At 39.1% G+C, this 26694-nt stretch overlaps 1 protein-coding gene across 6 annotated transcripts in view; it reads right to left on the reverse strand.

The window, feature by feature from the left end:
• MICU3 (mitochondrial calcium uptake family member 3) overlaps positions 1-26694 on the reverse strand; it is a 136791-nt gene that overhangs the window by 20850 nt on the left and 89247 nt on the right. For 4 of the 6 annotated variants that reach the window (XM_017338923.3, XM_002709513.5, XM_051842599.2 and 1 more), the window contains 4 exons: positions 23363-23471; positions 21233-21390; positions 17740-17808; positions 13255-15550 (listed from right to left, as the gene is read on the reverse strand). In XM_017338923.3, coding sequence (XP_017194412.1) covers positions 17740-17808; positions 21233-21390; positions 23363-23471 — 336 coding nt within the window. In that variant the 3' untranslated portion in view covers positions 13255-15550. Of the gene's footprint in view, positions 1-2059; positions 4082-13254; positions 15551-17739; positions 17809-21232; positions 21391-23362; positions 23472-26694 lie in introns of those variants that run through there. The other 2 variants (XM_051842596.2, XM_008251192.4) reach the window with 2 other exon arrangements.

Consider the following 26694-nt stretch of genomic DNA (forward strand, 5'->3'; position numbering starts at 1 on the left):
TGGCTTCATATCGGCCCAGCTCCAGCCATTGCAGCCATTTGGGGAGTGAACCAGCAGATAGAAGACCTCTCTCTCTGCCTCTGCCTCTCTGTAACTCTGCCTTTCAAATAAATAAATAAATTTTTTTAAAAGGAAAACAGTCTCCATGCAGTGCTAGAATATTCGTTAGATATTTGTGGGAAAAAATAGAAGTAGTCTTTCGTTTTTGGGGGGGCATATAACAAAACTAGTTATAAAATCCTAGTTGATTTTCAGTTAAATGCGAGTAAAATACAAACAATAAAAATATATGACAGAATATTAAATTGAGAGAAGTATTTCTAACTTAAAGACAATGGAAGAAATGGCAAATAGAACACATCCAAATACATAAAAATTAAAACCTCTCATATACAGGGTACTTCAAAGAACTCATGGAGTTACGAAATTAAAAGACAAATTTGGTGCAAAAAATTTGAAATCTATGCGTAGTTTTCTTTTCATAGCATACATTTTCCACTCATGAACTTTTTTTAAGATTTATTTTTGCCGGCGCTGCGGCAATAGGCTAATCCTCCACCTTGCGGCACTGGCACACAGGGTTCTAGTCCCGGTCGGGGCACCGGATTCTGTCCCGGTTGCCCCTCTTCCAGGCCAGCTCTCTGCTGTGGCCAGGGAGTGCAGTGGAGGATGGCCCAGGTGCTTGGGCCCTGCACCCACCATGGGAGACCAGGAGAAGCACCTGGCTCCTGCCTTCAGATCAGCGTGGTGCACCGCCTGCAGCGCACCAGCCATGACAGCCATTGGAGGGTGAACCAACGGCAAAGGAAGACCTTTCTCTCTGTCTCTATCTCTCTCTCACTGTCCATTCTGCCTGTCAAAAAAAAAAAAAAAAGATTTATTGTCGCTCCCCCTCTTCATGGAGGAACGACACTAAACCCTGCCTAGGCTTCATATCCGAGTCACGGCACCATTATGTCGCTCCCCCTCTTTGTGGAGGAACAACACAGGACCCTGCGCTGTTCTTTCGTCTGCTCGGCCCTCCCTGGGTTGGCTGCTGGTTCTTCCCGGGTTGGCTACCGTCCCTTCCACCTCCGTGGAAGGGCGGTTCCCCCTGCCACATTCCCCACTTCCGCGGGGGAGCGGCACACTGCCGGCCGGCTCTCTCGGGGGCTGCACAGGTGTTCCCTCAGGTGTTCCCCTTAGATGTTCCTGGTGCATGCCGTCTCTCTCCTCCTTTATAGTCCTCCTCCACCAATCCCAACTCTGCTACCCACACGCCGAGCACGCTGCTCTCCTTCATCAGGAGCAGGTCCCACAGTTTATTGGTTGAACTGGAGGCAGCTGTGTAGAAGCTGTTTCCCTTCTCAGCGCCATATTGTGGGAAAGCAGATGCATAGAATAAGTCTTAATTCCAGTAACTTAGTCTAGTCCGAGTTGCTCCCAGTTGCTCCCCACAATTTATTTTTATTTATTTGAAAGAATTACATAGAGATAGAGACAGAGAGAAAAAGGTCTTTCATCCGCTGGTTCACTCTCCAAATGGCCGCAGTGGCTGGAGCTGGACCAATCCGAAACCAGTAGCCAGGAGCTTCTTCTGGGTCTCCCACATGGGTGCAGGGGCCCCAGGGTTTAGGCAATCTTCAACTGCTTTCCCAGGCCATTAGCAGGGAGCTGTATCAGAAGTGGAGCAGCTGGGACTCAAACTGGTCCCATATGGTATGATGGCACTGCAGGCCAGGGCTTTAACCTGCTGTGCCACAGCGCCAGCCCCCCACCCATGAACTTTCAAAACCCCTAATTTATAAACTCAACATACTGGAATAATATTAGCAACATATATATTACAGTGAAGTGATCTATCTATATATAATACAAAGAGATTGAATAGATTTTTTTTCTTTTAAAACAAATGTTTTTTTTTGTTCTGATTTTTTTTTAACTTTTATTTAATGAATATAGATTTCCAAAGTACAGCTTATGGATTACAATGGCTTCCCCCCAATAACGTCCCTCCCACCCGCAACCCTCCCCTCTCCCACTCCCTCTCCCCTTCCATTCATATCAAGATTCATTTTCGATTCTCTTTATATACAGAAGATCAGTTTAGCATACATTAAGTAGAGATTTCAACAGTTTGCTCCCACACAGAAACATAAAGTGAAAAATAATAGATGATTTTTTAAATGATGATGAAATCAGATCAGACCTATTGTCATGTTTAATCCCAGTGAGAGTCAAGTAGATTGAATAGATTTTAAAAAGTCTTTGTTATATGTGACAGTGGACTTGAAGAGATAAGTCATAAATAATAAAAATCTCAATGGTAAGCAAGCCAAATGTCAAGAACAAAGGGATTTCTACCTCTGGTAATGATGAAGCAGCTTGGTTGGACTAGCTCTTCCTTAGAAAAAAGAATTATATGATGCTTCTCCCCCGATAACCTGAATATGTAGGGCTAGACATGAGAATGGCTGCTCTAGTACGCCTGTGTTAATATGTTTCTACTGCTATAGTGAAATACTTTAAATTAGGCAATTTATAAACAACAGAAATTAATTTTTCTCAGAATCTGCAGGCTAGGAAGTCCAAGATCAAAACTCCTGCAGCAGGTTCAGTGTCTGAGGACTTGAGCTCTATTTCGAAGATGGTAGCTTCTTGCTGTGTCCACACACGAGAGAAGGGGTAAACAGTTTCCTTGCATCTCCTTTATGAAGGCACTAGTCCCACACATGAGGGCTATACTTTCTTTACTTAATCACTTTAAACACTTAACTCTATCTACATCTAACACTTTAAATTCTTAACACTATCACATTGGTGATTAATTTTCAACATACATATTTGGGAGGCACATCAACATTCATATGTCTGTGACATCCAGGGCTGGGCCAGGCTAAAACCAGGAGCCAGGAATTCTATCTGAGTGTCCCACAGGGGTGGCAGGTGTGTAAGTACTGGGGACCTCATCTGCTGGCTTCCCAGAAACATGAGCAGGAAGCTGGATCCAAAGCAGAGAAACCAGGACTTGAACTGACACTCCTATATGGGATGTGGTGGTCCCAAGTGGGTGGCTTAACCCACCACGTCACAATGCTTGCCCCTTACTCTGGCATCTTTGAGCTCTGTCCATTTGGCGATCTTAGACCTTGAATGGAGCATGATTCCATCAGATGACAAACAGTGGTTCTGCTGAGTTGGAGAAAGAGATTGTCATCTGGCTATTTTGAACTGCTTATGCGACTAAACAGGCAGATGGGTGAGTTGCGCTTCTAGGTGAAGTGACTGATCTGTGTAGCCAAGAGGGAACTGGGTTGCTGCTACACATCATGGGAGGGGAGGTAACTCAGGAGATTCTCTGAGATGTGTGTTAGTGCTCCATACCCAGTACAAAAGGGTAATGGGAAACTGTGGCCACCCAAAAATGGCAGGACACAGACCCTTCAGGAATGAAGGTTTGAATCACTCTTCCGGGTGAAGAACAGAAGTTGGCTCATATTTCCACTGAGTTTCTGGCTGAAGGTGGAGGAAGTGTATGGATAGCAGAAGAAGGAAACTGCGATAACAATTAGAGCTTGTGACCAATTATATATGTAAACAAATATAAAGAGGACTATTAACTGCTTTGTGTATTTTATTTTTGCTTCTCACAAAGAAACATGTATATGTTAACATGGTAACACTTTCCTTTTCTCTCTTCTTTCCATTAAAGTAGATTACATGCAAATTGCAGGGGTTGACTTTCAATGTAGTCTTTAGGCAAGACAGTACTCAGTGGAATTGTGGTGGATTTTGAGGGGCGATTTACACATCCACAGTGATGCATACAATGACTGTTGGGCTGTGTGTCTCCCCACTTTGAGAAGACGGTGAGTATCCCCTGTAAAAATCAAAGAGTTTATTGTTGTGTGCCATCCAGGTGTTTAGAGGGTGCATAGGGAGCTGAGTAGTCACAGGGTTGTCTGTGCTGTTTATTGCTTGACCCTTATTTCCAAAATCATCCTTTTGCCTACCATGTAGTCGTGAAGTGGGATTTTGTGAAGATTCTCCTTTGCCAGCCAGTCTGGTGTTAAACTCAGCAGTCGAGGGTCCTGGGGGGATGCTGAAGGAGGAAGGGACTTTTCTTAGTTTTGGTTTGGCTCACTCTATAGGCTCTTGAAGAGTCTATTTTCTGTTGCTGTTCCTTGATTTCTTCAGCTAAATGCCTGCAGAATGCTTCTCAGACCTGGTGCCAGCAGTGCCCAGTCCCTAGCACTTAGTGAGTTGAGGCTCACGGAGGATTCTGATGATGAGGGCTCCACTTCCATGTGGATGGTCACCCTGGCACCCCAGAGTTCTCCAGCAAGTCCCAATTAGGACGCACCTCAGTGACTTCTCCATCCAGTGCACCAAAGCTATGCCCTTTCCAAAAAACTGTGGATCATCCCTGGGAGCGAGAGAGTTCTGCCTTGGAGCTGACCTCATATTTCAGTAGCTCCTGATCTCTGCCAGACCTTTGTTAGAATTCCCATGGCCAATTCACCATCATGCCAATATTTTGCATATAAACTTTCCCTGTTTAAATAACTACACATTCTTTTTTGTCTTCAGACTGGATCCCAACTAATACAGTAGTAACAGTCCTTGCTTTGACATCTGTTTTGTCTGGTGTCAATATAACGACTCTAATGTCTTATCATTAGTGTTTGCATGGTAACTTTTTCTGTATCATTTTACATGTACCTTATCCATGTCTTTATTATATAAAGTACATCTTTTGTAGACAGCTGATATCTTAATAAAAATTCTCTCTGACAACCCCTTCTAGTTGTAATGTTTAGTGAATTTATCTTTAATATAATTGTTAATTTGATTGGGCTTATGTAATCACTTTGTTTTTTTTCTCCCTTTATTTATCATCTTCATTTTTTTCTTTCCTGACTTATGGGTTAACGAAAATTATATTTTAAAGATTTATTTATTAGAAAGGCAGTGTGGGCCGGCGCCGTGGCTCACTAGGCTAATCCTCGGCCTTGCGGCGCCAGCACACCAGGTTCTAGTCCCGGTAGGAGCGCGGGATTCTGTCCCGGTTGCCCCTCTTCCAGGCCAGCTCTCTGCTGTGGCAGGGAGTGCAGTGGAGGATGGCCCAAGTCCTTGGGCCCTGCACCCCATGGGAGACCAGGAGAAGTACCTGGCTCCTGGCCTCTGCCATCGGATCAGCGCAGTGCACCGGCCACAGCACGCCGGCCGCGGCGGCCACTGGAGGGTGAACCAATGGCAAAGGAAGACCTTTCTCTATCTCTCTCTCTCACTGTCCACTCTGCCTGTCAAAAAAAAAAAAAAAAAAAAAAAAAAAAAGGCAGTGTGACAGGAAGATAGGGAGATCTTCTATCTGTTGGTTTATTCCCCAAATGCCCAGCTTGGGCTGATTCAGGCTGAAGCCAGAAGCCAGGAATTCCATCTGGCTCTCCCATGGGAGTAGCAGGGATCTCAAGTAGTTTGCCCATCATTTGCTGTCCTCCCAGGTACATTAGCAGGAAACTGGAGTGCAAGCGGAGTAGGTGGGACTGGAACTGGGACTCCCAGTATGGAATGCAGCTATTGTAATACATCACAATGCCCACCCTCCACAATATATTTTTAAATGATTCCATTTTATCAATCTATGGTTCCAAAGGTTATGGCATACACTGGCTGAACCCATACAATATCATCAAGCCCATAATGTCAAGAGTCTTACAATAGTATACTTTATTTTTCTGTCAGATATTTTATTGATGAATTGGACAATACATTATTTTAGCTTTAAATAGTCATTTGACTTTTTACACATTTAAGAGGAAAAAACTCTATATTTACTAAAAATTTACCCTCTAAATTTTAATATTTTGTATAGATCAAGATTTTGGCTAGTTTCATTTCTCATCTTTCTGAAAAACTTCTTTTTAAAAAAAATATTATTTATTTATTTGAAAGTCAGTTAGAGAGAGAGAGAGAGAGCTTCCTTCTGATAGTTCACTCTCCAGATGGCAATAACAGCTGGGGCTGGGTCAGGTCTGAGCCTGTAGTCTGGCACTCATCCCACATGGGTGCAGGGGCCCACGCACTTGGACCATCTTCTGCTGCTTTCCCAGGCACATTAGCAGGGAGCTGGGTGGGAAATGGGCAGCCAGGACTTGGATGAGCATATGAGCAGCGTGCCACAACTGTGACTAACTTTGTGGTGATCTGCTGGTGTATTCCCTCTGATAATCTTTAACTGAAGCTGTTTTTATATCACGATTATTTTTAAGGGTATTTTGCTGGATATACTTTTCTGGATTGACACCCCATACACACTTCAAAGATGTTAAACTCTCTGTTGTCTGCCTTCCATTGGTATTGATGAGAAGCCAGCCATTATTCTTATCATTATCCCTGTTTCTGGCTACTCTCAAGGTTAATCTTTTTCTTTCTAATAATTTCATTAGAACATGATCAGATGTAGGTTTTTGTTTAGGGCTTGTTAAACTTTCTGAAACTCTGGTTTATACATTTCTTCAAATGTGGAAAAATTTGGCCATTACCTCTTGAATTTATATTCTGCTGTGCTCCTCCCCCTCTTCTTGATCTTCAGCTATACTTACAGTGGTCTGTTTTATGTGGTGCCTATTATGCGTATACTGGATTTGTCCCTCCAAAACTCATCAGGTGTTTAAACTCAGCTATCTTAATGGTTGATGGGTTAAGGGTGCACATTTGATCTAGTGATGGCATCTGAGAGGTGGGGCTGGTGGAAGGTATTGGGTCCTTGGGGGTGTTCCCTGGGAGGGTGGTTCTTGCAAGGGGTTTGATTATTTGAGTTTGAGTTCTGCTAACTGCTTTCTCTCTCTGCTTCCTGGCTCATCATGTGAGTGTTCCTTTGCACCCACTGTGACCAGTTTCCACAGCCTCAGAAGAAAGGGCTGCCTGATCCTGAACTTTAACCTCCCAACTGTAAGTTGTAATAAACTTCAATGTGCTCTCACATGGTTAGGATAGCATTCTCACTTCAGGAGCACTCGAACCCTTCTGGTTCCAAGCATTTATGAATTTTGTTGCTCTGGCTGTGGTTCCTGGTTATTTCCAGAAAGACCAATTCATCCAAGCTACCTAGTTTCTGTCCCTTGGAGCTCAGTTCTTGGATTTTAAAAAAATTATTTTTTTTAAGTTGGGGGAGATTAGAAATTTTTGAGTGTATGTACTTGGGGTCCAAATACTGTGGAGCAGAAATTAAACCTGAGCTTCTAAAACTTCATACACCTGGGGACAAAAACAGATATATTAACTTTATAGCCAAACAACAAAAATTAAAAGCAACAGAATATCTGAATTACTAATGTACATATTTATGTGGTGATTTATCACTGAGAAATTGAATCATTGGATCATCTATTTTAGCATTTCCTGTTGCTTAATTTCTGAGTCCAAACACTCAAACTAACTAAAGGTTACTATAGACTGAATCTTTGTAAGAAAAAAACATATTTAACTTGACAAACGAAGGCTGACATTTGGCTGTGCTTTAATAGCCTGAACACCAAGCAAATCTTACTCCTTTATTTGTTCATTTTGCAATGTCTTGAAATCACCTTCTCCTCTTTCTTAAATTTGCTTACTTAGCAGCACACAATGCAGTTCTGATGTGCAATCTGATTTCAAAAGAATCTTTGAGACAGCTAATCTTCTGTACACTCACTGTAATTAAATATTACAGCACAAATGGTGGCTAAGAGACTCAATTTCTTGAGAACCTCTTAGCACCAAAGAGTAATGACACAAAAAAAGTATAGATTTTCAGAGTGCTTTTTTGTGTTTTCCAGTTTGAACTTTTAACTCTTATAGTACCTAAGAAAATATATAGCGTAGATTGGAAGTATCCTTATTGTCTTTCATTCTGTCCTAACCTCTCATTTTACCTCAGTTTAAAATCTGCTAGCAGACTAATCTGCTTATCTTTAGGCTACTTGCTTGCTTCAGAGGTCTTTTTTGAGAATATGCATATAGGAGATGCCATACTGAACTAGATTAAGAATCAAGTTTAGTTATCTTTCACAGTATGTGTGACCAAAATGTGAGAGTATGGCTTTCATTTTTAGGTTTTTTTTTTTTTTTTAAACCAGTAACTAATCTGACTGATGTCCTTTATCAGTTCCTTTCCTAGTCCTGTCATCCACGCTTCAACTGTGTGCTAGTTCTACAAATTCAATCAGCACTACACTTTTCTTTTTTTTAAAACCTTCTTTCTGCTTCAAGAATTGATCTAACTCTGGATTTGATGATGAGATCCATGCATGATTTGTTCCCACTTCTCCCATACTGAGACTGTAAATTAAAAAAAAAAATGCTTTTGGGGGTGAGTGTTTGACCTAGTGGTGAAGATGCACATGTCCCATGTTGGAACACCTGAATTTGAATCTGCCTCCCACTCTTGACTTTAGCTTCTTAATGCAGATCCTTTGGGAGGTAGCAGTGAGGGCTAAAGTAACTGGGGTCCTGCCACTCACACTGGGAGACCTGGACTGAGTTTCAGGCTCTAGGTTTGACCTCCAGCCCAGCCTGGGGCTGTGGTAGGCATTTGGGGAGTGAACTGAGGATGGGAGTTTGCTCTCTCTCTCTCTGACTCAAATAATTTCACAAAAGCAAATCATGGTTTTCTTGAAAAAAGGAAACAAGCACATGCTGAAGACATTCAGGTAGTGCAATAACACCCCAGTAAACATAACTATGGACCCCATCTTCAAGTGCTATCGTTCTTGACTTCCTTGTGAGTATTCCCACATATATTCTAAATACAGAGTTTACATGTTGTGTTGGATATATTCTCCACCACCGTCCCTTCCTTCTTGAAAATTAAAATATAAAGAATAGGATTTGCTTTTAAAGTAAAGCTTTCTTAGGGACAACGAAACCTGAAAATAAAGTACAGGAACTAAATTTTTAAATTTGGGGGCAGGCATTTGGCACATTGGTTTTGCCAGCATCCCATATCAGGAGTACCTGGATTTGAGTTTTAGCTCAGCTTCTGATTCATTTTCTAGATTCCTGCTTGTACACACCATGGGCCCATCAGGTGATGCTTCCTATATTTGGGTCCCCACCACCCACGTAGGAAACCTGGATTGAGTTCTGGGCTCCCAGCTTTGGCTTGGCCAAACCTCAGCTATTGTGGGTGTCTGGGGATGGGAGCTGTCTGTTGCTATCTCTCTCTTCCTCTCAAATATTAATAAGTAAATAAATGTAAGTTTAAATAATCAACATATGGTAATTAACTTATAGACCAAAGAGAACTTAAATGCCTGCAACTGGGTGCAGCCTGAAAGGGGCCGATCCACACTGCAAAGTACTTGCAAGACTTAGGAAGTGAAGGGAACGTGGACCTCTGGAGCTTGCACTGTAAATAGCACTGATTGGCTGAAATTCTGTTTAGGAAGCATTTGGATTTCAGGATCCTATCTGCCTCTTCCTCCTCCCCTCTCCCACATATACCAGCAGGGAATTCTTCAATCCACAGGGAGGACAACACAGCTGAAGTTGGGGTTCAAAAGAAAGGGATTAAATACCTCTTTCCTATACTCAGCACTTAAAAAGTGGCAGCAGGCCGGCACCGTGGCTCACTTGGCTAATCCTCCGCCTATGGTGCCGGCACCCCGGGTTCTAGCCACAGTTGGGGCGCCAAGTTGCTCCTCTTCCAGTCCAGCTCTCTGCTGTGGCAGTGGAGGATGGCCCAAGTCCTTGGGCCCTGCACCTGCATGGAGACCAGGAGGAAGCACCTGGCTCCTGGCTTTGGATCGGCGCAGCGCACCAGCCGTAGCGGCCATTTGCGGGGTGAACCAACGGAAGGAAGACCTTTCTCTCTGTCTCTCTCTCACTGTCTAACTCTGCTGTCACTTCTGATAGTCAAGGTTCCCATGTTGAAGCTGCCCAGCCAGAAAAGCAGAGAGGGAAACTCATCATCCCATTCACACACAGCTTCCTATTTATTTTTAAATATGAACACATAACAGATATTTGAGAAAAACCTCTAATATATCAGAGACCCAAAACACAAACACAATAAAAGGAACAAGGGAATGAATTATCCCTGGACAATGAAGGGAGCAAAAGAAAATTTCCAAGAAATTCATTAAATAATCAGAGAGAATAAAAGATCCTGAGGATATGAAACAAGAATATGAGACAATGGCTTTTGGAGGTCAGTGACAAAGTCTAGAGATGCCACCCTGGGAGCAGGAGCTGTCACATCCCCTCCTGTCCTCCATTTCACATTTTAACCAACAAAGGCTGTTCATATGGGGAGAATAGGAGCGGAGTGAATGTGAGTCATAAAAAAAGGAAAATTGAGAGAAAATGTTTAAAAACTCAATAGATGGTAAACAAAGAGAGGAAATCTTTAAAAAGTACAAAAGACAAAGAGATGCACAGTAGAGAAAAGAAAACTCACAGGCTGAGTATAAGAAATTCAATATCCAAATAATAGAAAAACCAGAAAAACTAGACAGAAAATAAAAGGGCAGAGGTTCTCAAAGAAATAATTACAGTTTTTTTTCACTCCACAGAACTGAATGCCATGAGTTTTTAGAGTGAAAGAACTATTGAGTGCTTGCCACAAGCAAGGACCTTAATCAAGAAACATCAATTTGAAATTTTAAGGTACTACGGAACAAAGAGAAGATTCTATTAACTTCCAAAGAGAAAAAAAAAAAAAAAAGATGAGGAATGAGAATGGCATCTCATTTCATGAGAACTACATTGAAAGCTGGAAGAGAGTGGGGCAGTGCATTCAAAATTCTGAGGAAAGATTGAGCCATTCTAGATTGCCATCTTGGACAAACTTACCCAAAAATGAGGGCAGAATAAAGCCACTTTTTGGTATACAAAATTTCAAAAATGTATTTACCATGCAGCCTTCCTCAGGAAACAGGCAAGACTGTATTGCACTCCAAAAAAAAAAAAAAAAAAAAAATTAAAAAGATAAGAAAGACGACCTGGGGGCCGGCACAGTGGTATAGTGGGTTAATGCCTGGCCTGGAGCGCAGGCATCCCATATGAGTGCAGTTTCTAGTCCTGGCTGCTCCTCTTCCAATCCAGCTCTCTGCTATGGCCTGGGAAAGCAGTAGAGGAGGGCCCAAGTCCCTGGGCCCCTGCTGGAAGAAGCTCCTGGCTCCTGGCTTTGGATTGGTGCAGCTCTGGGCCATTGTGGCCATCTGGAAAGTGAACCAGTGGATGGAGGACACCGCCGCACCCCACCCCGCCCCCCGCCTCTCCTCTCTCTGTGTAACTCTGACTTTCAAATAAATAAATAAAATCTTAAAAAAAAAAAAAAAGATGACTTGAGAGATGGAGGGGGTCAAAGAGAAATCTTCAAGAGATAGAGGAGGAAGGCCCTAAAGTGACAGCTCTGCACTAGGCCAAGAGAGCAACCTTTCTAGATGGTACAGGAAGACAAAAAGCTCCAGCAAGCATTTCTGAAATGATAAAGAACTTACATGTTACTAGATGTGTTCAAATGTGTTCACACAAGTGTATTAATAATATATGTACAGTTCAGGAGACAAGCCTGGTATCTATTAGTGATAGATAAGTGAAAAGTTCATAAAAAGTAAGCTGTAAAGGAGAAAATTATTAGCTTTAGGAAAGCTAGGTAGATGCATAAAGAAGGAAATATAATAATAATTAAATCTATGGTAATTGATTTAACTGACATTGTGCCTATACTGAAAAGATGGGGAAGGAGAAATATGTAACTGGTGTCTAGGATGGGGTTAGTATAAGAAAACCAAATACTTACCCTTCATTGTAGGAAGCCAACAATTAACAGTCTAAAAATTAAATTAATATATTGATATAAGCATATTTTCTTCAAAAGATTTATTTATTTATTTGAAAGGGAAACTTGGAGAGTCAGAGACAGAGAGAGCTCTTCCATCTAATGGTTATCTTACTAGATGGCTGCCATGGCCAGGGTGGAGCCAGGCTGAAGCCAAGAGCCAGAAGCTTCTAGATCTCTCACCTGGATGCAGGGTCCCAATCGTTTGGGCCATCCTCTGCTGCTTTCCCAGGCCATTAGCAGGGAGCTGTATAGCAAGTAGAGCAGCCAGGATATGAATCAGTGCCCACGCAGGATGCTGGCATCACAGGTGGCGGCTCTATCTGCTGTGCCGCAGCTTTTAGAATAGTATTTTTACTTTCTCTGAGCATTGTATATTCATATGCATATGTCACAATTATATGCATAGTACTCAATTTTTAAGATGTGTGCCAAAAATACTAACTGTACTACAAAGATAATTGTAAGATAATAAACCATAGAATCTAAGATGTGTATCATCATTTTTTAAAAAGATTTATTTATTTATTTGAAAAGAAGAGCTATAGAGAAAGGGAGAGAGACAGAGAAACAGAGAGTCTTCTGTCCACTGGTTTACTCCCCCTATGGCTGCAATGGCAAGGGCTGGGGCAGGCCAAAACCAGGAGCCTGGAACTCCACCCTTGTCTCCCATGTGGCTGGCAAGGGCCCAACTAGTTAGGCCATTTTATACTGATTTTCAGGCACATTAGCAGGGAGCTGGATGGGAAGTGCAGCAGCCAGGACTTGAACTGGCACCCAAATGGGATGCCGGCATTGTGAACAGTGGCTTAACCTGCTGCACAACACCAACTCCCAAAATGTACTATTATTTCATTAGCTAAGAAAGTTAAAAATAGTGTTGCCAATAAAAGAAAACAAACTTCTTTCTTATCATTTCAAATTTTTATTTTATTACTTGAAATAGTGTACAATTCATATTTTATATCCTTTGGAAGTAAAATTACTTTTTAAAAAGTGTTTATCATATATCCATAAGAAGTAGGATAATAACTAATTTACTTAGAAAACTGGAAAGTTTCTAGGCATTGTCTTAGTAATTCTATGCTTACAAAATACCATCAGTAACACAGGGACTTCTATAGTTTTGGGTCAATTGTTTTAAGCCATTTAAACAATCATTTTTCTGAAGCAATCTGATACTACATTTAGTCCCATGTAGATTTTTCTGAGACTTTCCAGTACCACTGACCACAGCTGTATACTACAGGAATCCTAGATACACTCTGAAAGGCTTTCTGGCGCTGGGATTTACTTACTGACAACTGTTGATGACACCAGTTTCATTGGCATGTATTGCCATGGCAGAGGGTATATGATCAATGGAATTTGATAATCCATACAGACTTCCCAAGTTTGGAGGTGGCATTTTTCAGAAAGACATCAATATATAAAAGCAAAGTACAATGTTTCTTGGTTCAAGGGTACTTATATTTATTTTAAGATAAGAATCTAAGACAGGTTGCTTTATAATTTATAAGAGCAATAAATTGGAACTTTAGTTACATGAATTTCTTACTGTGAAATGATTCTGACAAGTACCATAAACTATTTGTCACATAGGATTTCTGTAAAAATTTACACTGAAATTACATGTATAACTTAATCTTTCCAAAGAATAATTTATAGAAGGAGGTAGTGAAAATAATTACATACATGGAGTCAGTAAATTATTTTTAAAAAATTTAAAAATTTAAAATTGATGTAAACAACAATCCAGTGAAATACTTTTATCTCTCATTTTATAAATGATAAAGTTCCAGCATGATAATATAAAAGGAATCACTAATTTAGCTATTTTTCCATTTTGATTGATCAGAGTATTTTATTTATTCTCGCTTTAATATTATACTGTAGCCTTATAAACAGATAGTCATGTATGCATTCTGATAAGCAATAAAGAACAATGAGTGTATATATATAGTTTCATATTTTTCCTTGGGAGAGGCAGAATTATAAATAATTTTAATGGGCTAATTCAATTTTTGATCTGTATTTACAAGACTTTCCAAGTATGCAAAATAATATAACATACAGTCAAGGATTAAAAATTAAATAGTATTAAAAATTTTAGATATCAAATAATATTGAGAACATTCATTGTAAGGTAAAATAGAGTTCAGCACACTATATGAATGGGCAGGCATTTCTATTTCATCAATTGTCAACTGAATTGGCCTTTAAAGCATGTGAAATTAAATTATCATACTATATGGGATTCCAAAATTTATGAATGTTTGTATATGTTAGTATAATAAATAATACCAGGGAAAGAATCTAAAAAGTCTAACAAATAAAAAATCAATAGTAATACAACATTTTCTTATAAATAACTTTACTTTTATAAATAAACTAATGCAGATCAATTTCACATTGAGTAACTTTAAAAAACAAAGTCAGTGTTTCCTAATTTCAAATGTGAAAGCAAGGTAATGGTTGGAGTGTATGTAACTTATAATAAATATGTCTTAGGAATAAATGAACTTACCTTCCACATGCAGTAAATAAATATATTAATTTAAATCACTAGTCTATTTTTGTATACTATCCTTGCATAAACTAAACATTCTTAACTGAGCAAATTCCTATTTAGTAATAACAAAGTATAGCTCCATTTGAAATTCTAATTTTGTTACTTTTCAACAGAAAGTTTTTATTTTCCCTATTAAGACATATTCTTTTGAATCAGTAGACTATATTATTAGTTATTAATTATGACTGACTATTCAGCATCACTTGCATGTGGTCCTTTTCCAAGAAACAAAACATTAGCTTCTACCTATGATGTACATCAGTGTTCTAAACCATTTTATATTAGTCTTCTATAACAGTTATTTTGACACTACAGAAATATAACAATAAGCAATATGTTACAAAGCTGTAAAACATTTTTCCTAGTGTTATTAACAAATTCCACCTTCAGTCAGGAGCAGCATCATGCTGAAGACAATACACTATTACAACAGCAGCTGCAGCTAGCGTCAATATATGACTTTTTTGGAGAGGAAAAAAAATCCTACATTTTAAATATCTTTACCATATACATAAAAGAATACCAGACATTCTGTTGACTTTGGTAAATGAACAAAAATTTAAAAAACTTTACACAAGTCAATCTAAATGGTAATTAAGTACTTTTAAAAGTTAAAAGTACTCTGTAAACCATCATATTATTTAGTAGCTTAATTTATGTTTTCCAGAATTATTTCAATATAATTAAAAACCTTATAAATAATAGACTTACTAACAATTCTAATGGTTCTAAGATAAACCTGAAGCAATATTCATTTTCTGAAAATAAGTTACACAGCTCAAAATCAAAGAAAATGCATTGTTCATTTTTACGTGATCTTCAATTCAGGGTAATAAATTATTTTGATATGAGGCAAATTTCAAATAAATAAAAAATATTTAAATACATCTTATATAGTCTTAGAAGTATCCATATACTTCTGAAGGGAATGAAAAAGTACAGAGTTCTGTAAATCAATGCAAAAGCTCAACTTGATTATATGTATGTAACATTTGTAGTAAGACACATTTTAATCTGTTTTATGTTTCATAGCTCAAGAAGAAAATATAAATTTCATTGTGTTTCAACTTTTCCTTCATTTTCTACATGTTCTGATCTCATAACTGCTTCCACTTCCTGAAATTTTTGCTTCTTGCGTATGTCACATAGATAGTAATCCTTTAAATTTTGCTCTAGAAGTTAAAAAAACACAATAATACAAAACCAATATTAATTTAGGATATAACTCAGGGGTGATAGCTTAAATCAAAATTCTTATAATATGAAACTGCAGAACACCCAAAACACCTTCTATAAGACATAAGAAACAAAGACTTAATCACAAAAATTTCTCTTAATTAAAAAGTACAGTTTGTTTAGTAATTTGTGTAATCCTTACTCTTAGAAGGGTCTATACTAGAATCCTGTGCATTGTTACATAAACATTAGTGTCACTGAAATCCCATTATATGTGGTTGGGGAACATTACCTAAACAGACAATAGAAATGAGATGCTCCTTTTAATTCAGTGTGTAGTTTAAAGTTCTCATGAGGCACATAAAGTTCCTTAAAGACAGAGATTTGGAAGAGCTGACTTCTTTCACCAGCCAGCCCTATCAACAGAATAAGACTTCTTATCTCTAAACATTTTAGACCAGAATTTCCTGAAGTGGTTTCCAAAGAACACTAGATCTTAAGTTTTGCAAAATTATGAATATTGCAGTTTCCTTTTAGAAAGAAAAGTCCTACGGGGAAGAAACTTATAAAATTTCTCAAACTTGAGGTTTTTTTCCTCAAGAAAAATATGCATGAATATCCTGTAGAACCGCTTTAAGGAACATGAATATATGTGTTTCGAGCTTGAGAAAAACAGCAAAATACACACTTATAAATAAACAACAAAACTCCCATCTTTGAACTCTGATTAGAACCCATGATTGACCAAAATTTTATAGCTACAGATATATTTTTTTTTAATTTTTTTTTTTGACAGGCAGAGTGGACAGTGTGAGAGAAAGACAGAGAGAAAGGTCTTCCTTTTGCCGTTGATTCACCCTCCAATGGCCGCCGCGGCCGGCGCGCTGCGGCCGGCGTGCTGTGGCCGGCGCACCGCGCTGATCCGATGGCAGGAGCCAGGAGTCAGGTGCTTTTCCTGGTCTCCCATGGGGTGCAGGGCCCAAGCACCTGGGCCATCCTCCACTGCACTCCCTGGCCACAGCAGAGAGCTGGACTGGAAGAGGGGCAACCAGGACAGAATCCGGCGCCCCAACCGGGACTAGAACCCCGTGTGCCGGTGCCGCTAGGTGGAGGATTAGCCTAGTGAGCCACGGTGCCGGCCGCTACAGATAAAAAAGAGGAAAAATAAGCCTATCTTGGAAGATTAGCAACAGGTCCAAGATATTCCTTTGGGTCAATACAAATTCAAGGTCTGTCCTGAATCTTCCTCAACTATTGCATTCTATGGTGATAGTGTAGTAGAAAATAAATAAGATAGTTTTGCCATCGAACAGAATGAAGCTAAAATTCTGGTTTGCCACTTACTATGAAGTTACCTTGGGCAAGTTACTTGCTACACTTTGATTTTCTCTGTGATTAAATGGGATATCACACTTTGAGAATTTTATGATATACTACATCTGGAAGAACACTTAATATAGTTCCAGGCAGTAAAATCTAAAAATATTAGCTGCCACTTTTATAGCAGATTTTCCAAATTATGACCCCCCAAATATAGTAACAAATATTCTGCAAAACTAATGACCCTAGTTTACAATTTGGATTTATTATAATGTACCTATAATAAATATATATCTATATATAATAAATAGGTATAATGTACCTAGAGTACAATTTGAATTTATTATAGTGTACCTGGCTCAGCTATAAAATTTCAAGTTCAACATAGAATTTTTCAATCAAGATACTATAATGCCCTAAAACTATTTAGAGGGTCTGGTGCTGTGTGTGGTAAGCTAAGCCTCCATCTGCAGTGTGGGCATCCCATATGGATGCCAGTTCGAGTCCTGGCTGCCCTACTTCCAATTCAGCTCCCTTCTAAGGGTCTGGGAGAGCAGTGGAAGATAGTCAAAGTGCTTGGGCCCCTGCACCCTTGTGGGAGACCCAGAAGCTCCTGGCTCCTGGCTCCTGGCTTTGGATTGGCCCAGCCCCAACCATTTGGGGAGTGAATCAGCAGATGGAAGACTTGTCTCTCCCACCCTCTGTCTGTAACTTTTCCTCTCAAATAAATAAATAAATCTTTAAAAAAATTAGAAATGAGAATTCTATTTCTTTCAGCTATTTCCTAAATGATACAATAGAAAAATAAACTATGGTCCTTCCTTTATTGTTACTACACAAATCAGACAAACAGAAATTAACATACTTATCTGCTGTGAAGTTCTTTTTTCAGGCAGGATTTGAAAGTGGGGTACTTCTGGACTGTTTTATAACCCTGTGGAACAGAAGGTCATAAGTGTGCACATGTAAAGAAAGATAAATAGAGCATGATCTCATTAATATATGGACTCTAAACAATTCAAACTTATAGAAGTGGAGACTAGAACAGGGGTTAACACAGGCTGGGGGAGGTGGGTTGGGAGAAGTTAACCAATGGGTACAAAGTTCCAGTTGGACAGAAGACATATTTTCCAGATCAACTGCACAGAAAAGTGACTACAGTTTATATTGATGTATTATATATTTCAAAGTTGCTTTACAATTGATTTAAAGGAGCTGGCATTGTGGCGCAGGGAGTAAGCCACCTCCTGCAGTGTTAGCATCTCATATGGGCATCGGTTCAAGTCCTGGTTGCTGTGCTTCTGATCCAGCTCCCTGCTAATGTGCCTGGGAAAGAGTGGAAGATGGTCCAGGGACGTGGGCTCATGCTACCCATGTGGGAGACCCAGACAAAGCTCTAGACTCCTGGCTTCAACCTGCCCAGCCCCGGCCATTGCAGCCAGCTAGGGAGTGAACCAGAGGAAGATATCTGTGTCTCTGTCTCTCCTCTCTCTCTCTCTCTGTAACTCTGCCTTTCAAATAATAAAATAAATCTTAAAAAACATAGATTTAAAATATTCTCACCACAAACAAAAAGTATGTGATGAATGTTAATTAGCTTGATATAATTATTTCAATAAACATCAAACTATGCTCCCAAAATATGTAGTTATTATTTGTGAATTAAAAATATAAAACTTTTAAAAGTATATAAATGTAAATAAAATGTTATGGGAGCCATAGGTATGCAATAAATCAATAGGTAAATAGATTAATAAAAAATAATAACACATAACACCTAAGAGAGCAATATTATATCAGAGGTTTGTATCAGAGTTTCTATTTAAAGTGATCTTGCTACACTAAAGTTTTTGAGGAAAAATAAATGACTTTCAATGGATGTCCTTTCAGGTATTTTTGACATCATCTAAAATGTTAACAATTAACCACTAGGTGGCAGTTAAGGACACAGCATTTTTTTATACTACTGTTTTTGTTTTTTGTTTCTTGTTTTTTTTAAGATATTTATTTATTCAAAAGGCAGAGTTACAGAGAGGCAAAGGCAGAGAGAGAGAGAGAAGTCTTCCAACTGTTGGTTCATTCCCAAAATGGTCACAATGGCTAGAGGTGGGCTGATCCAAAGCCAGGAGCCAGGAGATTCTTCCAGGTCTCCCAAATCGGTTCAGGGACCCAAGCACTTGGGCCATCTTCTACTGCTTTCCCAGGCCATAGCAGAGAGCCAGATGGGAAGTGGAGCAGTCAGGACTTGAACCAGGGCCAATATGAGATGTTGTCTCTGCAGGCAGCGGCTTTACCCGATATGCCACACTGCCAGCCACAACTCAGATTCAAAGTCATTACAAATCTTTTAAAGAAACACTAAGATGAATCACTAAGATGATTATTTTGGATACATTTTTCTTTTTAAAATCTGTAATACTGTAATATATTCTTGCCAAAGGGAGAAAATTAGGTGTTGTAGCTGTTAACTGTAGGAAAAGTTTTTTGTTTTGCATTTGTGGCCATCCACAAATATTTTAGATGTGTAAACATTTATTGATTCATATTATATTTAAATATTTAAAATATATTTTTTAGAAAAAAAATATATTGAATTTCTAGTCATTGCTTTTTAGTATAAGATGTCAACAGGAAACAAGTTGAACAGACAAAAAATATTTTAATTTATTTGCTATTTAAATGGTACTGAATATGTAGTGGCTTAAGAGCCTCAACGGGAGGCCTGCAGTGTGGTGTAGTGGGTTAAACTACTTTGTCTGCAGTGTTGGCATTCCATATGGGCACCAGTTCAATTTGCAGCTGTTCCACTTCTAATCTAGCTCCCTGCTAATGCGCCTAGGAAAGCAGTGGAGGATGGCCCTAGTGCTTGGGCCCCTGCACCCAACTGGGAAACACAGAAGAGGCTCCTGGCTCCTGGCTCTTGGCATGGAAGATGGATCTCTCTGTGTCTGTCCCTCTCTCTCTGCCTTTCAAACAAAATAAATAGATCTTAAAATAAATAAATAAATAAAAGGGCCCCAGGTTGCCTAGAAGAAATCTGTCTCATAGAAAATGAGAAATAGTGCTGTTTCTTTGTATACTTATAACTCTGAAATGTACAATTATAGTTTTCAAAAATACTGGGGGAAAGGGGCACGCCGTGGCTCACTTGGTTAATTCTCCACCTGCGGCACCGGCATCCCATATGGGTGCCAAGTTCTAGTCCTGGTTGCTCCTCTTCCAGTCCAGCTCTCTGCTCTGGCCTGGGAAAGTAGCGGAGGATGGCCCAAGTCCTTGGGCCCCTGCAGCCACGTGGGAGACTGGGAAGAAGTGCCTGGCTCCTGGCTTCAGATCGGCGCAGTTCTGGCCGCTGTGGCCATTTGGAGAGTGATCCAACGGAAGGAAGACCTTTCTCTCTATCTCTCCCTCTCACTGTCTGTAACTCTCTATCTCAAAATAAATAAAATCTTTTAAAAGTTATTGAATATAAATTATGGGGGCTGGAGCTGTGGCGTAGTAGGCTAATCCTCCACTGCGGCACCAGCATCCCATATGGTCACCAGTTTGTGTCCCGGCTGCTCCTCTTCCAACCCAGCTCTCTGTTTATCGCCTGGGAAAGCAGTGGAAGATGGCCCGAGTGCCTGGGTCCATGCACCCACATAGGAGACCCAAAAGAATCTTCTGGCTCCTGATCAAATTGGCTGTTGCAGCCATTTGGGGAGTGAACCAGAGAATGGAAGACCTTTCTGTCTTTTCCTCTCTGTCAGTAACTCTGCCTCTCAAATAAATATAATATAAAAATAAATATTAAAAGTCATATTTTATATTCTTAGAAAAAGCACTCTATCTTTTTACTATCTTCTATCACTTCAGATTGTTTTTGAAAGCAAGTAGGGCCTTTTTCTTTGCAAGTGCAGCATTACATATCTATAATCTGGGTTACATTGTGGCACAGCAGCTTAAACCTTGTCCTATGACACAGGTATCCCATAACCAAGTTCTGGTTGTAGTCATGAATGCTCTGCATTAATCCAGCTCTGTGCTAGTGCACCTGTGAGACAGCAGAAGATGGCCCAAGTGATTGGGCCCCTGACATCTGTGTAGGAGACCTAGATGGAGTTCCTGGCTCCTCCCTTTGGCCTGGCCTAGCCCCCAGCTGCTGGAGCCATCCAGGGAGTAAACCAGTGGATGAAAAAAACTCTCTCTCTCTCCTGCTGTCACCTTGCCTTTCAAATAAATAAAATCTTTTTTAAAAATCTCCTGCTGTCACCTTGTCTTTCAAATAATCTTTTAAAAAAATTATATAATTTCTCAGCTCCAATTTTTGTTTCCTAAGATTTTAAAAAGAATATCAACAGACTTAAAATTTGTAGACTTACACGGAATCCTCTATGGAGTCTGTCTTTCATAATTCCAATAAATTCTTTATAACTTAATTGATCATCTTTGTCAACGTCAAAAATCTTGAAGACAGTGTTCACTAAATGTGGTGAAAGTTTGAGTCCAGTAGCTACATAGACAGCACGTTTAAATTCATCTAGATAAATGTCACATCAAAAGAAAAAAAAATAGATTGTTAACATTACTTTTAAAACGTGTTAATTACTAGAAAGGCAGGGGTTGTTCTCTAGACTTGCATCACGATCTTATGTAACATGAATTTTCATTAATAATGTTGTCTTTTAAGGGCATGAACTTTTTACAGTCTTAATGAAAAGAGCCAAGAAGCAGCTGTATCTTTGGTTAATAATACATTCATAATCAATGAATATTCAATGAGCATACTATCAGTGACATACTTTAAAGGCTGTTAAGATGAAAACGTCCTCAAGGAACTTGCGGTTCAGATGGGAGATGAGGTATCTTCCAAAATAACTGTATACAGGGCCACACACAAAGTACCAAAAAGTACTGGGAGAATTTGGAACTGTGTGATTACTTCTGTCCGTAGTGTGGAAATAGGAAGAGAAAATGGGCAGTTACTGCGAATTTGTATCTAAGCTGAATCCTGGATGATTTTAGCTTTTAGAGATGGGTTAGTGGCAGATGAGATGACATAAACGAACAAAAACCTGGGGGAGAAAGGAAGGTATAAAACATTCAGAAAACAACAGTCTAGTCTGGGTAGAAGACAGGAGGTAGATAGGATATGGAGAAGCTCTAGGTAGGGAATTTGAGGTGAGGAAATTGGATGTTCACCAACAGGCACCGGGAAACTTGTTTCCATAGCAGGAGTGTTGTAGAAAGGATCATTTGTGTCTTAGAAAGATTATTCTGTGAGTTATCTAGGATAAGAAAAGTAGCAGTGGCATAAATGTCACTCAGGTGGCTAAGATGCAACAACCAGATTAAGATGTAGTAGTCACAAATGAAAAGAGATAGATATATTCCTAGCATCTGCAAGAGTGATGCAATTTCTCTTCATTTCCCAGCTACACAACGTAAAAGAGCAACTTTCCATTCTGAAGTAAGCAGATAAAAATTTTGTGTTAAAAACACTGATGAGATTTATCACAGTAATTAAGCCTGGCCCTTGTAGGCAGGGCCCCCAAAAGTTTTGATTTTAAAACACCAAATGGATGAAAAAGATGCCATATTTGAACATTTAGACTACAGAAAGAGTGAATTAAAATTTTTTCAGTTTTCTCTTATTCAGTGAATAAATGAATGAGGTCATGCAACAGATTCAGTATTTGCTTTGAGGAAAAAGATTATGATCATCAACACTTCGGGGCTGCAGTTCAGTTTGTCCCTTGTATTCGGTAATAAAAAAAAATCAAGACTGCCTTATGAAATTTTATCTTGGGAATTAACACATAATGGATTACAGCAGAGAAAGGTAAAGTCATCTTAAAGACATAAAGTCTCCCTATGGTAAGAATTGTAAAAAAGGATGAGGGGAGGGAAAGTAATCATAGCCAAAGAATCCTAGAAAAAGGATTCAGCTTGTTAGTCAACTACTGAGAAAGAATGAGCTGGTCTCAAGGACAGCAGCATTCTCAATTCTGTGACAGTCTTATTTCTTTGTAAATTAAGTAAAATCAATATTCAGTTTTATAATTCATTCTCAAAGGTCAGTTAATGTAAATCCATGCCTGGGAGTGATTTTATTGACAGACCTCGGGTTTCTGAGCCAGCAGGGATTAAGTTAGTAAAACAAATCACTTTCTGTGAGAATGTCTGGGGCATGGCCAGTTTGCTCTTCTGTAAATAGATGTAAGTCTTTCAATGTTACCAAGTGGTCATGAGGGTTTTTCCTCTTTGAGTTTTTACAAACATCATTAATTTTTACCAATAATATAAAACTAAAGGTAAAACTACACTAAATACAGATTTGCTTAGTGTTCTTTTTAAGTATCAGAACTAATTTCCAACTGAGACTGCAATCATCAGACTTTCAGGTAAGTTGATAGGTAATGTGACATATCTAATTAACTTGTTGACAAACTCTTTAGAAATAACATGGGATTTTTTTTTTCACTTTTAATTTTTGAAAGATGTTTACTTACCTTGGCCTATAGAACGACTTGCAAAGTTATACATATTCAGGGCTATTGCAAAGTCTTCTAGGTTGTTCAGAAACTGGAAAAATGACCTGAATTCATCAAATGTGATGCCCTATATTGGGAAAATAAACACATTTATTTTTTGTATTCACAGATTTATTTAAATATGTATCTGCACTTAATAGAAGTAAATGTATTAAGTACTTGCAATATATCATGTAAGTAAAAACTTGGGCACATTTTGAAACCATCTTTCTCCAAATGGATATAAAATTCATAGACTTATTCCCACTGGGTAATGCTCCTACCATAGAGTAACAGGTGTCTGCATAAAGGTCCAAAAATGCTGCTGTGATAAAAATGAATAAAAAAGCTACAATTTTGAAAACCCTGTGTTTTAGGCCTGAATTTTTTAACCAGGAAAGTAAGTATTATCATTAAAAATAAAACATTAAAAAGATTCCCCGGGGCCAGTGCTGTGGCATAGTAGTTTAAGCCTCTGTCTGTGGTGCTGGCATCGCATATGGGTGCTGGTTCGAGTCTCAGCTACTCCCATTTCCAATCCAGCTCCCTGTTTATATGCCTGGGAAAACAGTGGAAGATGGCCCAAGTTCTGGGGCCCCTGCACCCATGTAGGAGACCCAGAAGAAACTCCAGGCTCCTGGCTTCAGATCAGCCCAGCTCTAGCCATTGCGGCCATTTAGAAAGTGAACCAGTGGATGGAAGATCTTCCTCTCTTTCTCTCTCTCTCCATCTCTCTGTAACTCTGACTTTCAAATGAATAATTCTTTTAAAATTTTCAAAAAAGTTTCCCCGGTTCAGGTACTGAGCATTAGATCATTGGTGTCTTTATGAAGAAAATGCAACATCAAAATGTTAACTAAACATCAGTAGTAATCTATTTGTTCTCATTCTGGCCATGGTAATGCTGCTGGCACACCAATAGAAAATACAATGACTGCATGGGTACAGCTCTGAGAAACCCAATACAGGGTTTGGGGTAGGCTCATGGAAAGGACTGGTAGTGAGGGTGGCCTCTTGTAGAATGTCATGTACATAAACTGCAGTTATACCACTGTTTTTACTTTAATAAATACAAAAATTATTTGAAATAAGTACAGTATATCTCAGAGATTAATTTGGACATGAGCTGCATTTAATTAAGGTACTCTCCTCAACTAAATCAACATAATTAAGAAAGTATACAGAAAAAAAAAAGCTGAGGGCCAAGATTTCAGACTCTACCAATTTACACTTTAGTATTGGGATAAAATAAGGAAGGAACACTAATAAGATAGGGTTGGAAAGCCAGGGAAAGAACCAAAGGAGTCTATTTTTTAAAAAAGATTTATTTATTTATTTGAAAGTCAGAGTTACACAGAGAGAGAAGGAGAGGCAGAGAGAGAGAGAAGTCTTCCACCCGATGATTCACTCCCCAGATGACCACAATGGTCAGAGCTGTGCCAATCCGAAGCCAGGAACCAGGAGCTTCTTCTTGGTCTCCCATGTGGGTGCAGGGGCCCGAGGACTTGGGCCATCTTCTACTGCTTTCCCAGGCCATAGCAGAGAGCTGGATCTGAAGTGGAGTAGCCGGGACTCAAACCAGGCGCCTATGTGGGATGCCAGCACTGCAGGCTGGGGCTTTAATCTGTTGTGCCACAGTGCCGGTCCCAGGAGTCTATTTTCATTTAAGCCAACTACTAATTAAATGATTTATTACCAAAACATCTAAATTTTGGTGTACTTACTTTCTACCTGGTTATAGCCCCTCCACTTTAATTACAACCTCTCTGACTTGTAACGTGAGTATCCTCACTGTCTCTGCTATTCCCACTTTTCTCTTTTCCCTTACATTCATTTGTGACCACTTCAGTCCTGGAGCCTGCTTTCTGACTTGATTCTGCCCATTATGTTTTCTAAAGAGGACTGTGTAAATCAGTAGGGATGACGGCAGTGGATAGATCTGTTTTCATATGGACAGTTTGTTGCCAGGGAAATTGGTCATCGCTGTGGTTCTTCACCAGTTTATACTGTCACCAGCTGCCATAACAACAGTCTGTCTCAGAGTGACACGTTGCTACTGGTAGAAGTAAACAATGGGAGGATGGGGTATTTTCAAGTTAAGAGTAAACAAAAATATAAACACTTTTGGAGAATATGAAATTAAGAAACTACAGAATGACAGAATACAAGATTCAACACTTGAATCTTTAGATCTTCAAAATATATTTCTCACATTTGAAAGACAGGTCAGATTAGAACTCTACCGAATTCTTTGACTAGATTAAATACTGTGTGTTTGGAAATATAAAGTTGTAATATTCAAAGTGGTACATTTATTTTATGGAATTAATTTAAAGCAATCATTTTTTTTTCTTTTATTTATTGCAGAGGGATAGGGAAGACAGACAGAGAAAGCACCCATCCACTGGTTCACTCCTCAAATGCCCACAAAGCTGAGACTGGGCTAAGCTGAAGTTTGGAGGTGGGAACTCAACCCAACCACTTGAGAAACCACTTGCAGCCTTGTAGGGTCTATAATAGCTGGAAGCTGGAGTCAGGAGCCAGAAGTGGGCATTTAACCAGTTACTCTGTATGGGAAGAAGTTGTCTTAACTGCTGGGTTCAACATCCACACCTAAACCAATCATTCTTAATGTCAATGAAGACAGGTTGGGGGAGAATCAGAGAGAAGGTGTGTTACCAAGTTTTCTCCCCCTTCCTCCCCCTCTTTCCCTCAGCGTGGCTACTTCAGTGAACCACTGGGACTTGAATGGATTATATCTTTCACTGTTAGAAGTAAGGTGAAAGAAGCAGTGTTACATGCTAACAAAAATAGAGTAACTGAAAAATTTAAAGCATTATAAGTACATGCAATGAGAATACAGAAACCCAAATATCTGTGTCTTCCAACAGATGGTACTTGGACAACCTGATATTCACATACAAAAGAAAGAAGTTGGACTCAAAATGTATCAAAGAACTAAATTTGCTAGGTAATATTATAAAACTCTTACAAACAAAGGCAAGACTTCATGGTCTTAGAATTGGAAATTCCAAGCTTTTTAAATGTGACAACAGAAGCCTAAGAAACAAAAGTCAAAGGAATAAACTGGACTTCATCAAAATGACAAACTTGTGTGCATCAAGACATTATTAGAAAGTGAAAGGTCAACCCATATAATGGGAGAAAATATTTGCAAATCATCTATCTGGTAAGAAAGTGGTACCCAAAATATACAAAGAACTCGTACAAATCTACAACAAAAGATAAACTATCCAATAAGAAAATCTAAAGAACTTAAACAGATATTTCTCCAAAGAAGATATACAAAG

This window comes from Oryctolagus cuniculus, chromosome 2 (assembly GCF_964237555.1).
Source record: "Oryctolagus cuniculus chromosome 2, mOryCun1.1, whole genome shotgun sequence".
In the NCBI taxonomy this organism is placed as follows: Eukaryota; Metazoa; Chordata; class Mammalia; order Lagomorpha; family Leporidae; genus Oryctolagus; species Oryctolagus cuniculus.